Here is a 15,000-nt window from a genome sequence, read left to right on the forward strand (position 1 = left end):
TAGGAAGGGAAGACTTTTATGATTCATGTTTGAAAGTTATATATATATATATATATATATATATATATATATATATATATATATATATATATATATATGAATCATAAAAGTCTTCCCTTCCTGATTGAAATATTTAAATTTTGTATCCGTGAAAACATTATGAAATATATATATATATATATATATATATATATATATATACATATATATATATATGTATATATATATATATATATATATATATATATATATATATATATATATATATATGCATCTGAAGACTGTTTCGCTGTATCACAGCTTTTTAGCGCGGCTAGATTAGCACCCATTTCAATACAGAAATTGAAAGTACAACCATATAGTTGATTGCCGATCGTCGTCCGTGAGATATATCTATGTCTTAAACCATCCTCTTTTAGTTGCAGAAAGTTGTAATTACCTCTAATTGTATAGAAAGTTATTGTTGTTTTTGAACTGTTAATGGGGAGAGTTTGTTGCGGGAACTTTCAGCTGAAGAGATGAAATCAATCGCACTAGGCGGGGTGATTAAGCAAGGTTGAGCAAGCGCTAATGAAGTTGTTTTTTTTTTTAAATTCATTTCGAAATATCATATCTCCTCATCATTCCCCGTTTCCCCTTCGAGGAGGAGATTAGAATAATAGCCTTGGTATTATCACAAGGGCCAAAACGGCGTTGTAATAGCGTTTGAAAATGGCGCAGGCTGATGTTATTTTTAAAGTGTAGTCCTCTTCTTTATCATACATCTCTCTCTCTGTCTCTGTCTCTGTCTGTCTGTCTGTCTGTCTCTCTCTCACGCTCTCCCCCTCCCTTTCTCTCTCTCTTCCTTCCGGTTTCCGTTCTTGTGGCTGTCGTTAATCGTCTTCGGGAAATTGGAAAAGGAAAAGGAGGAGATGACATTACTGGATAAGAAGGGATGACAACGGCTGGCGAGTGATGAGGAAGAAGACGGCGACAATCCAGAGGATGACACTTGGTAACAAACACCGATATGGACCGGAGAGGAGGAGGAGGAGGGTGTGTTGTGTGCGTGTGGCCAAGGAGGCATTTTGAAACTAGGGGGACAGAAAGGGTATTGTTTTGTTTTGTTGTTTTGGGTTTATTTGTTTGTTTATCTATTGTAATTGTGACAAATTCAGACTTGGCTTATCATTTAAGGATGGTGAGGGGGGGGAAATGAAAAGAGACACGAAAGAAAATAAAAATGGCCGAAAAAGATATAGAGGAGAAAGTGTAATGGAATAAAACAAAAATAAACAGAAGGAAAAAAATTATGAAAGAATGAAGAAAATTAAAAAAATCGGCGAAATTAGGAAATAAAATAAAAGAAAAAGGAAAGCAAAAGAAAGAAAAATGAGAAAATGACGGGATTTTTTGCCCGTTAGAAACGAGCAAAAGTTATAGGCCGTTTAATCAGAATGAGTGTTTTATGCCAGTTAACCATATTCAACAATCAATAGATTGTTGAATATGGTTAACTTTGTGTTGATTTTTGCATTAAATATTAATCCCTATTAATTCCTATTAATCTCTATTAATTCATAATTGTGCATCGAACGGATGTCATAATACTTAGTTTACTTTAACTTATCATTACAAAGGTCTATACAAAAATTTAATCCAAATATGTTATTTATTTTCGGAGAAAACTTTTAGATTACATGTGGCATTGTGGTGGCTAATCTCTATTGATTCCTATTAATCCTACGGACGGATACCAAATTACTTAGTTCGCTGCATTTTATCAAAACGAAGGTCCATACCAAAAAATTAACCAGATTAACCAAATAATTTCAAAGAAAAAGTGGAACAGATAGATTGAAAGGCATACTAAAAGAAAAATATAGATAAAATCATAATGGGAAAAGAAAAGAAGAAACATTAGGTCCAAAGAAAAGGAAACGAAAGAATAAAATAAAGTGGCAATACAGAAAAATTAATTAATTAATTAATTAAAGAGAATGTTAGCGCAAAGAAAAAAGAAAAGAAAAACCGACGCTAAATTAAATACATGAATGAAAGAAAACAGAAACATACAATGAAAAACAATGAATGAAAGAAAAAAAAACATAAAATGTAAAAGTGAATGAATAAAATTAAACGAATGCATAAAAAGGAAAAAATATAAGAAAGGGAAATGAACGAAACGAGTTGGATTAAAGGAAAAAATGAATAAAAGCAAGAATAAAAAAAATGAATGAAAATGAGAAGACACAAAATATTAATGAGTGGACGAAGGCTAAATAGAAACGAATGAATAAACGAAGGAAAATGAAGGAAGAAATAAAAAATGAATAAATATAATTGAAAGATTAGAATATTAACGAAGGAATGTGAGAAATGACACGAAAGATTAAACAGCAAAAATAGTGCAAAGACGACGAATAAAAGTGCAAACAAAAACGGCAGTTATGGGAGTATGGTTAGGGTTAGGGTTAGGGTTAATGATCAATCAAAATTAAATGTCTTATAAAAATAAAAAATGATTAGAGGTACAGATAATAATAATAATAATAATAATAATAATAATAATGATGATGATGATGATGATGATGATGATGATGATGATGATGATAATAATAATAATAATAATAATAATAATAAACCTCTGATAATGTCACGAAATCACAAAACTAGTCACAAAAACAAAATAGAATTGTTAATAATAATAGTAATAATTTTGATTAATATAATAATTCATAAAAATAATGATGGAACGCCATATATTAATAAATAATTTGTTTGTATTTAATGTTTTAATTTTGCAAAATTGTATTTTAATAATTGAGTATTGTGTTGGATTTCTTTCTAACTATCTTACCAAGGTATATTATGAAGCCCCCCCCCCCCGAATAACACAGTACCAAAGCCTCCCCACCTGAATTGAAGGGCCTTATATATTAGGTGTTTTTGTAGTGGTGGAAAACTTTAAATTAAAATAAATCACAGAAAATTATATTTATTATTCAAATATGTGGTTTATTCCAAGGATTAATTTTTTTGAATTTATAATTTATACGCAATTTCAGGCATGTGGCCCCGCGCCTCACGCGTATATGACGTCATCTTGAGATTCAATTGCCACAAAATGTACGCATTAAGTAACGGTGTTTTTCGGTGACACCATTTCGAACATTATCTTCCAAGTGGTCTATTGTGTCTGGTTTATTAATGTGAACATGCGGCTTTACACATCCTCAAAAAAAAAAAAAAATCTAATGTAGTTAAATCGCACGAACAAGGTGGCTAGTTGGCAGACCCATTTCGTGAAATTATTCGTTCATCAAATGTTTCTCTCGGTAAATTGATTATGTTATTCGCAATTTGCTAACACTGTTCAGGTATCAGTCTCTAAATGATGAATTGCCAAACCAAGCTAAACTCAAAATAACCGATAGTTGCCAAATCTGCAATTAAAGAAAATAGAGTTGTAAATTTAAAGTTCGCCGCCTATATATATATGTGTGTATGTATATATATATGTGTGAGTGTTCATACGGTTTACAGGATATTAAACCTTTTTCATGTATGAAAAAACGCATTGAAAGAAAAACGAGAAGAGACATTCTATTTTTGCTCTATCGATACTTTTATGGTAGGTGTTCGAGTGAGCTCCAATCTATGGCCCCTCCCCGTAAACCGTTCATAACAAGCGCCTAGCTGAAACAACCGTTCACACTCCCTATCTGTGCCCAAAACTAGAAAATTTCACGAGCAGAGTTTCTTTCCTGGAACACAGTAATGTTAATAAATAAGGTTTTCAGGGTAAAAAATTTAATCCGTTCGACGAATTGAAACTAGAAATGGTGGTTAAGTGGTTAATGACATGGACTGAAAACCTGAGTACGCCAAGTTCGAATCCTATTCATTCCGCGGAAACACCTTCATTAAGCACACACCTGATATTGCGTTTAACCTTTGAAAGTGGTGGTAAATAAAATCTAATCGAGAAAAATCACTTTAGAACAAGGATGCTCACTTGCATCTGTTCCCTACAATTTTGATGGCCTTGTGCCTAATTTGTTTTAAAGGTAATTGAAAAAATATTTTTGCAAATAAATAATGCAAAGTGTAGTACCCGTTCTGATACTACACTTTATCGTTTCTGCCCTCGGTAAGTGAAGGATAAATCTGTATACACTGAGACAACTTTTATTTTTGTTCCAATCCAGAGTAACCTACTTAGGAGGAGCTGGATCCCTGTACATTAAAAACCGACTTTATGACTTTCACTGTCCTCTTGTGGAACGCAACAAATATGGATATGCGGTAAAACACAATCAACCAACAAAATCATTCATTAATTCTCCATTCGGCCATAATTAGTTTCCTCTTTTTTTAACCATTGCTCACAGACACTTTTTCATAACCATCTCTCTCTCTCTCTCTCTCACACACACGCACGCACACACACGCACACACACGCACACACAGACGCAGACACAGACGCAGACACAGACGCAGACACTCACCTGTACGTAGACACTGACATCACTCGAAAAACACTTCAATCATTCCGCATTAAATCGTCATGCAGCGTGTGTGGAAGCCAATTGACAGCTTAATAGTAGGCGTGACTGCTTGGTCAAGGAAGAAGAAAGACAAGCAAGCAATATGCGTAAGGCTGTGAAGTGTACGCTTAAAGTTAAGCGTATCGCTTTTCCAGAATTATTTGTAGAAATATGTGACCCCAGCGAATTCTCTTTTTCTTTATTGTGTTCTTTAGTCTTCACATTCCATGAGCGATGTTTCTGACAAAGGGGAAAGAATTGTTTCCTGGATCGAAATCTATCCATCTAATACTTATCTTTAGTTGATTCTGGATCATGAATTAATAGTACTTTTAGCTTCTTGCAAGTGGTTTCATGCCTTGTCGGGGATTGTTTCCATATACTAAAACTAATGACGTGAATAGTTTAATAGTAAGCCGCCTGGTTTATCTATTCTTACAAGATAAATGTCAACTAAAATAATAAAGATTGCAACTAAATATTGATTGATAAGAATAATAAAGGCAAAAAATTACTGACACATTGTTTGCAAATAAAACTATCGGACATTATGGAGACTGATAAGATCTCTATATCTCTCGTGCGCGGTTTCTGTCTTTTTCTTTGTCTTTCACGTGATATTGTATTCTTAAAATTTTGATTTATTAATGAAAAGCGTAAATTTGCATTGTCCATCATTTTATTCTGTCTTATATTAATGCTTCTTTTATCATATATAGGGGCCACTCGAAAATAAGGGTTATTGAGTGTACAGTAATCAATTGGATAATATCGTAGTAATCGTTAGTAATGAGGTGGTTCATCAAGAATTTATATACTTACTAGCGGGGAGACACGACGTTATCCGGTATTGAATGAGATCAACGAATGTTCCCACTCCATTTTACTGTCACCGAAATCGATGAAACGCCCATTTTTTTAATCAAATTGATTGATTGATTGCTATAGTTGGGGGCTCACTACGGTGCACCGGAATAAAACTTCACATACCTCCCCGCAGTGCCCGCAATACATTGTAGTCTATATTGCACTGTAGAGAATCTTTCTGTCGATTTTATAAAATTGTCTGCAAATAATTGCTTTGTTTAAAGTTTAATATGCAAACGTTAACGTACTATGTCTTATCAAAGAACCAACTGTTGATTTTATGAAATTATTTTTACATAATCACTTGAATTCAAGTTAAGCGTACAAATTCAAGTATCATGGTTCAATTGTTCTCTAAGAAACATTAATTTCGAACGTGCTCTATTTTTATAAAAGAATCTCCAGTTGATTTTACTGGCTGCCCTTTTCTACTTGTGCGGTGATAAAACTTCTCAAATGCACTTGTAATGTTAGGTTGTATAAAAGCGTTAACTTTGATAAATATCAGATTTCCTTCTTTAATCGGATTTTTTCGATTATCGATTTTCGATATTTATCAGACGCATTCCTATACATATCTACGTAACAACCTTCCCAGACACATCAGCTACCTTCCTATGAAATTAAAAAAAATATTGGCCCAACCGTTTCCGAGTCAATAGGGAACTTACACACGCAGACAAAGTTCCTTTTATATAACAGCAGCTAGTCTTTAAGGCTAGTCAATTTAAGGCTGAACATATTTATTTGCATATTAAAAAACTACGTTCAAATAAGGATTTAGATCCCTTAGGTTTGACTTTTTCAAAAATTATACATTTATCGTAAGAGGGTCAAGCCTACGCTTGAAATAAGAGAAGTTGGTTTCAAATATTTTTGAAGATTTTCAAAGTTATTAAGCAGATTTAAGAAACCCATAAAACATTAATTTAAAAGAAATTTATAAAAAATATATTTCCATACGATTAAATGTTTTCATAAAGAAAAAATATTCATGTTCAGGGAAAAGTTTGAAATTGATATATATTTTTTCAGTGTTCACAATGAACAGTTAAGCGAAAAATTAAATAAAAACGGCGAGCAAAATGAGATATTCAAGTATATATCCAAATAGAGAATAGAAATAGGTTCAAGATATTAATGACCAGACGATTCCAATATTTTTCCCGATTCCGGTACCAATTCTTGTTCTAAATACCCGATTTCGATATAATTACCTATTCTGATTCCGAATCTAAAATAGCTGTATGGAAATAGTACCTTTTAAAGGTAGAATTTAATTTTATGAAGGGGAAGGGGATTTGCGGAGAGTCCATATCTACGTTAAATGTAAATATTATTTTCTTTGTAATTAGGAAAAAGATCTATTTATCGTATCTAAGATTTTGATAGACTCATTGTGACATTTTTATCAATAGTTTTCACTTTTTATGCCATTTGTCCCTTTCTGTTGTAAATGTTACATCTTCGTTGTTAAACTGTGTCTGTTAATATATCAACACCGTCGTAAGTGTTATACACGCATCAATTGAACGAACAATAGAAAAACTAGATAAGACGATCACAGTGTTAGACGATCATAGACGAACACCCGTTTATACACACGTCATATAGATGACTGTGACACGGATATACAAACGTATATACACTCCGTATATATATATATATATATATATATATATATATATATATATATATATATATATATATATACCTCGAAAATACAACAAAACTTACCAGAGAAAAACGGGTGCCGAACCATTCCTTGGAGATGTGTTTCATACAGGCTGGGTCCTCGGGGCGTGCACCCCGCACAGGTGATACCCTGAGTACCCAACGTACATGACGATTTACTGCAGGCAACCGATGTCAGAGAAGACAGTGACGGGTGACAACTGCTGAAAGCACTCACAGAAGAATTTAATCCGGCCGGGGAACCTAAACATAAAAGACAACGTATTACATTAAAACGGAATCATAAACGACAATGAAGGAATAAAGTGTATTACCTGTTCTTACGCTACATTTAATCTATGATGTGACATGAAGGAGATGTTCTGGATTGAGGTAAATTTTATTTTCCTTCCAATCCAAAGTATCTATTTGGGGAAAGCTGGGGTTTTCCAACATTGCAAATGTGTCTGTGTAGGAGATAACTAAATAGGAAAGACATGATCTTTTGTAGAATAATCACGGCATAAAAATAAAATGTTTTGCAAATAAATAAATAAAATACTCTTGCTAGTCTCACTTACTTAACCAACTTTTTGATGTCATGTCTAGACACGCCAAGGGTAGGCTGTACAAAATTAACGACACCGTGGAGCGCATTGCGGAATAGCTGATAACTACATAATACATGTTTGTCTAGACACCTTTTTGCCAGGCAGTTTAATACAAAGAGTCAAGTGTGGTTTTCAAAAGCCAGCACACTAGCATATGAGCGGTATGACCACAGAAATGCTTGAGCAGCGACGTCAGCATGTTTCAGCAGGGAGACCTGAAACTGTGAGCAATAAACTAAGATAAAGCTTGGAAGAGTGAACCTCTTATGAATTAACAGAACAGCCCCTATCGGATTGTTTTGTATCACGATTGTACTCTCAACCTCAAAAAATATCTTATTTTAATTGCAATTCATGGAGATGGGTATTATTTATCAATTTCTATTTATTGCGGACAACTATCCTCAACTAATAAAAGATGAGGACAATTATCTGCAATAAATAGAAATTGACAGAAAATATCATTGACAATCTAGCCACACTGAAGAGCTGGGATACAACATAGCAGACTGTCGATGACTATATCGGAATTTCGACAGGTAGATTAATAATAAAACTATTACTTATTGATTTGTATTTTGTTTTTGTATATTGTAATAGACCACATTCATTTAATTCGATATTTCGTTACTAATTAAAAACTGAAGTATTAATAATGCTTTCTTACCTTGCCATATCCGCGTGGGAACAACAGCACTGTGAATACCATCTGCAATTATACAAGATAGACATTTTATTAGAATATACAGAACACACACACATATCTATTAATCTATCTATCTATACATACATACATATATATATATATGTACATATATATATATAGATACATATATATACACACATATATATATATGCAAATATACGTATAGACATAAATATTTAATCTTACTATGCATTAAGAACAATATAAAGAGTAATATAAAAAATAAAGTCGTATAAGTATAAATAAGAATAAACATTACGTAGATAGAAAAAAAATCCTTGCATTTAGTCTGATGATATCGTTTGATAATGGAACATACACATTTCCGTGCAGCTTACTTGCAATAAGTATATTTCCATACTACTAATAAGCTATTGTGCACTATAGGAAATATATTATATACATGTGTATATTTAAATGAAATATCAATGTACACAGACGTACAATGTATCAATGTACACAGAAACGAATCGCTGTTGTTTAATTCAATAAGACTACATGCTATTTTAAAATTATATATATATATATATATATATATATATATATATATATATATATATATATATGTGTGTGTGTGTGTGTGTGTGTGTGTGTATGTATACATATATATTTATACTGTAGTTATACATGAATTATATAGATGTGAATTATAAACCATGTATGTATTTATATAAAGGTAGATATGTGAATATGTTCATATATTTGTACGTAAATAATTCACATTAAAATAATTAATCAATTATTATGAATTTTAGAACACGGCTGCCAGGTGCATGGCGTCGTATATATATATATATATATATATATATATATATATATATATATATATATATATATATATATATAAACAAGATAAGTAAAATATAATAAATGCATGTTTACCGTTCTTGAGACTTGAAGTAAACAGGTAAGATCGGTATAATTCGTGTTCGGAAGTGATACAATTAAATTGTTGAGTAAAATTGTCCGTGAACAGAACGGGTAATACAGTTGGACAAAGTCCATTGAGATGAAGGGTCGATGAAGGGAGCGAGAGCTTTTCGATTTTTCCAAACATAATTGATGAGAGATTTGAAAAGCAAGAGAGAGAGAGAGAGAGAGAGAGAGAGAAGGAGGAAGAAAGAGAGAGGGAGAAAGGGAAGATTACTACTTTGTCCAATGTATAATATCTTATCGGTTTATAATGAAGGGTTGTATGTCAAAGGTCAAATTTTTCCATCGATGTCTATAAAATAAAATAATGCAACCAGTTTGTGTCTGATTGTGTGCGCACACTGCCACAGAATTGTAATGACCTGAATTTAATTTAATGTTCCCGAGAAGATTAATTTAACTTTTACAGAAATCATATTGAATGAAAGCATAAATTGAGCCATGCACTGTAGATTATATATCTCGCTTTCAGCGTTTTAAGAAAACTGTTTTTTTTAAATTTATTTTATTAAGTTAAATGAATTTCTATTATTTCCAGATTAGGCGTTTTTATTTAATTTTTTTGTTTGTTTTTCAATTCAAACTAACTTTCACTATAAACATGCTATTATAAAAATAATTGTGATCGTCCTGCAATCAATCAATACTTGTTATTTATGAAACGCCATGAACACGTGGAGTTTGAAGGTCAATAAGTGTATTGCAATGTTATCTTAAGCACAGTCCAGATTTCATGATTGGGAAATATCCGGTACAACACCAGGTTGATGCAAGTTAAATATGCAAGAAAAGCAGCATTAAGTTATTGACCTAAACGAAAAGGTGAAGGAAAATAGAGTGCATATCTCAAGAAGGCTTGGACGATTGTTTTTACAGTTCCGCGTGAATTCGCTATGATGTGTACATCGAAAAATACACTACGAGAAATAAATATACACATACAGTTATGCGTATACATTCACTAATGAACATGCACATATACATACATAAATGTATATATGAGTGCGTGTATGTATATAATACACACTCGTGTCTAATCACATCTATCCGCTCGTTAATGAAACTATACTTTTCCGCGAGTCCCTTACATGTATGAAATCGTTCACATAAAGGATGATGTTCTTAAAAAATAAATAAATAAAAAATAAATAAATGAATAAAAAGGGGGCGTGACGTCACCGACGACGTCACATATTGATAAAGTGGGTGTTGCACATGAAAAATGAAGATTTTTGTTTTCGTTTCATTTGTAAGTGTGTTCGTTTTACATTCGTTTGGGTGTTGAAAGAGGAAAGCTGCGGCACTATCACTAATTGCATATCTAGAGCAAACTCATGAAGCAAGTGGAAGTTTCCTATACGGATGGACTTTTTAGTTGGACTTTAGCTGAATAAACCAGCGAATATATGAATAATTTGTTGAGCATATGAACAAGATGTATTTTTTCCATAAGTACATTCAATGTACGCGTTTAGAAATGGAAATATTGTTTACAAAATTATGCATGACAGAACGACGAAAATGCTATTTTAAACATTGAATGATTGACCGAGAGAGAGAGAGAGAGAGAGAGAGAGAGAGAGAGAGAGAGAGAGAGAGAGAGAGAGGGGGGGAAGAAGGGCGTATACTTTGACCAGTTTAGTCTCCTTGCTAGGATTAGCTTTTTCTTTTTGTTTTCTTTTTGTTTTCTTTTTTCAGTTCATATTCTTTAATACAAATACTCCAAAATGAAAGAAAAGATAGATACTTGGATGCATCTATTAAATAACTGAGTAATATGTGTTTAGCTTTGGGATCCATCGAATTAGCAAACGATCAAGTCTCTGGATTACCGAGTTGGCGGCAGATCATGGCAAACTCATGTGAAAATGATACTCTCATGAAATCTGAAAGCTTTGATTAGTTGAGAATATGAAAGTTAACCACAAAGAATTCTTGAAAACTTCGATCTGAATATCGAATTATATATTATAATGTACCTAGAAGTATACCCGTCCCAGTATAGTAAAATTAACTCTTCGGAGAGAACAGTTTTGTACCAGGTTTATGTCTCAATACGAAGACTAAAATCAAGATACAATAATAGTAAACCTTATGTATAGAATCCTTACATAAATTTTGATTAAAATCATTACAAGGTTTTTAATAACTGTTTATTAGTAAAGCACAACAAAATTATGTCTATGTAGTCCTAATTATAAAAAATAAATCCGAAACTATATTCTTATTTTTTATAGATATTTAATAGCTCACAGGTGTGGAGTGACAAGCCGTCATGGTGTGTTCAAGTCATAACCACTTCCACAGCATTATTTTCAGTTTGGATGTTGGCAACCTTCACATGATTCCTTCTACGAGTACCGGATTATATTTGAAGAAATCTGTACCTAAAACGAAGCGAAAATTCGATACGCATAGCTTTTTTCCTACAGCTGCCAGTCTCTGGAACACAATGCGACGGGTCTGTTCATCAGCAGACTACAACGTGGTCGTTTTCAAGTTCAAGATTAACAAGTTCGTTGAACCGCCCTCGTAAATAATCAATTTCTACTCAATTTCCACCATTATTTTTCATCACGGTGTTCACTCATTAACTCTTATCCTCGAGTTTCCTCTAGCCTGGGTAAGCGATTACTTTACCTAAAAAAATGGTCCACATGCTAACACGTCTTCAATGGACGGAGTTTTTATTTAATTATCTTCCTCCGAGGTAAAAGTTAGATCACGTTAGTTTTTTTAATGTGGAGAAAATCTAGCTCCCTGAAAAGGCGCACTTTCGATTGGGACAAAAATTAAAAATAATACTTACTTTGATCTAAAAATATTTCTTCATTCAATGACTTAGGATAGAAATAATAAAGTATAGTATCAAAACAGATACTACACTTTGCTTCTAGCCAAAATTATTTTATAGAGATACTTTTTGGCTACTCGAATTCGATCTCGTTCTTTTACGAATGTTAAAAAATGGGATGTATATTATCTTAAAATTCATCCGAACTATCGTACCAATTGGTTGTAATTTGTTTATAAATGCTTGTGCTATTCTTAAAATTAGTCAGCGGCGATCTATTAAGAATAGTATTTAATACAGAGAGAAATCAATTAAGTATATAAAAAAGCGCCTAAATTTATATTGTGTTTGGCAAAAGCTCAATGACCAAGTGTTGTATGCGCTGATTCCTCTCTGAAAATAACGTCAATTGTTGCCCGCGAGCTAAGCAAGATAATCAAACATACAAACAGAACGGACATCCACAAACATTTCTTTCCCTTTGACTGGTCCTTGAAGGACGAGTAACATAAACGAACGAAAGCCGATCACAGCAGTAGCAAAGATAGCTTGCAGCGGTTCAATGATCTCATTGGCTCTTGCGTGGATCTGCTAGTCACATATCTTTGCTTTTTCTCTGTCTGTCTCTTTCTTTCTCTCTTTCTTTCTTTCTCCCTCCCCCTCTCTTTCTCTTTCTCTGTCTCTGTCTTTCTATTAAAAATGTACACCATAATAGCCATTAATTTTGATTCAGACAAGGGTGAGATACGCAGAAAAAAGATTTGGACGGGGACTTTTCTATTTTATCCCCCTATAATCTCCTATTAACTCACAACCCATTATTATTCCTATTAGGAACATATCACATGGATAGCATTTTATAAAAGTCAATTTGATCCGAGTTGAGAGATGACATTCGCTCACTGCAGTTAGCTCGTTCAGTTTAAAGCATGTCAATTGACCGAATTGTGTTTTGAGCCAGGCTAACCAACTCTTCGTTATATTAAATTCTCAACTCTTGAGCCTCTTATATATTGGAGCTGATTACCTGACAATGTTTCATTTGATACATCCTTTAACGAATGATTAATTTAAAATTAGTTGTGTTTGTATGAGCCTGGCTGATTTATATAAAGGTGTATGCATTAGTAACTATACACCCGCTCCACATTACTATAGTGGACAGCTCATGTTTGTGTATTTTGAAAGTAACACTTTTCGATCATACCAAACATAAATCTTTTGATTCAAATCCTTGTATTAATTTCCAATGTATCATTTTTACTTTCAATCATTTTTCTGTTTATATCTTTCGCTCTCATTTAATCTCATTTTTAAAACCATTCTAATTTCCTCTCATCATTATATCCCCCAGCCCTCTCTTTATTTTTTTTTATAAATTGCCATTTTAATTTTCTCTCACTATCTCTTATTTACATCTGGTGCAATCAGATCAGGTTGTCTGAAAATACCAGCTTCCTGACCCAAAACGCACCAAACATTGATGTTATTTTTTGTTTCCTTTCCCTTCTCAACTATATACTGTAACGCCAACAAGAAAAACAACAGTTTTCCTTAAAAAACAACCAAACCAAGCAGTATGTTTCCCGCCATTTTTTTACGAGTTCTTGTGTGTTCACTATTCTGTACCTTTACCAACAAATAACCGAAACCTAATTTTGCTTTTTTTGACTAATTCCTTTTTCCTAACGGCTGTGTTATATGTTTTCCTATAGTTTTATACCTCATCATTACCGTTCGTCCCCCCCTCTCTCTTTCTATCTATCTCATCCATCTCATCTACATCACGTTCCTTTTTCTTAGATATTCCCTTCTTTATTCTTTCTTTCTTCTTTTTTACTTCTTTCTTTTTTTAAATAAACGGCTTTTGTGTAAATCGTCGTCGCATTTGGAAAATCCCGCGCACATCTGTGACGCACGTCTAAATTTGCATAAAACGCAGCCTTTCCTTTCTTTCTAAAATTTACGACAACAAATTCTTAAAAGAAGGACATTCTTAACAATCTTTCCTCAAAAGAAATAAATAAAGATTTGAACACCAAATTAAGGTCAACTCCAAATTTAAAAAAAAAGCCGACTCCAAGTTAAAAAGCTAACAACGAATAAACAAAGGCAACTTCAAATTTAAAAAAAAAGGATAAAAATTGAACTCAAATAGCTATAAAAAATATTTTAATGAATACGATATTAAAATGTAAATAAAGAGAAAATAACATCAACAGATGTAATATAAAAGGCAAAATAATAATAACGGCCACAAACCATTTAGGGACTGATATTTCGCGAAGATTATCAAGACGTGTGTGACACCCTTAAGCTCGAACATAAAATCTTCCGTTCTTTAATAAAAATTAAGAGACACACACACACACACACACACACACACACACACACACACACACTTGTTTTATGTTTTTATAAACATATTCATTAAAGATTAGACTTTATTAAAAGCTCCATCGTGCGACGAGCTATTTAAATAGACTTAACTTATTGACGTAAACAGGTGTCATGATCGTATAGCGATATAAAAATGCTTATATAAACATAAATACAAAAGTATATCTGGCTTTATTCATTACTGAACTTTAACCTTGTTAAATTTATTAGTTTTTATCTTTGAATATTCTTAACCTGGAATTATATATATATAATTTGATTATATTCTTTTTTATTTTTTTAAGTAGCCATCACCACTTATCAAGGCCTTGACCCCACTCAAAAATAAGGGTTAAAGAGTGTACGGTAGAAATTGAACAATATAGTAATCGTTAGTAATGGAAATTTGGTAAATTTGTTAACTTATATGGAACGGCTCATCAAAAACTTGTTTACGTTAGACTTGAAGACAACCATATTGTAATCAGCTGGAAAGCAGGAAAACGG

At 32.6% G+C, this 15,000-nt stretch overlaps 1 protein-coding gene across 1 annotated transcript in view; it reads right to left on the bottom strand.

Annotated features, from left to right (window-relative positions):
• Positions 1–15,000, bottom strand: part of LOC145260122 (uncharacterized) — a 56,873-nt gene that overhangs the window by 10,059 nt on the left and 31,814 nt on the right. The window contains exons 2-3 of the mRNA XM_080118005.1: positions 8,349–8,390; positions 7,134–7,334 (exon numbers count right to left, since the gene is read on the bottom strand). Coding sequence (XP_079974131.1) covers positions 7,134–7,334; positions 8,349–8,390 — 243 coding nt within the window. The remainder of the gene's footprint in view (positions 1–7,133; positions 7,335–8,348; positions 8,391–15,000) is intronic.

The sequence above is a fragment of the Euprymna scolopes genome, chromosome 3 (genome assembly GCF_053919585.1).
Source record: "Euprymna scolopes isolate OS-2025 chromosome 3, ASM5391958v1, whole genome shotgun sequence".
In the NCBI taxonomy this organism is placed as follows: Eukaryota; Metazoa; Mollusca; class Cephalopoda; order Sepiida; family Sepiolidae; genus Euprymna; species Euprymna scolopes.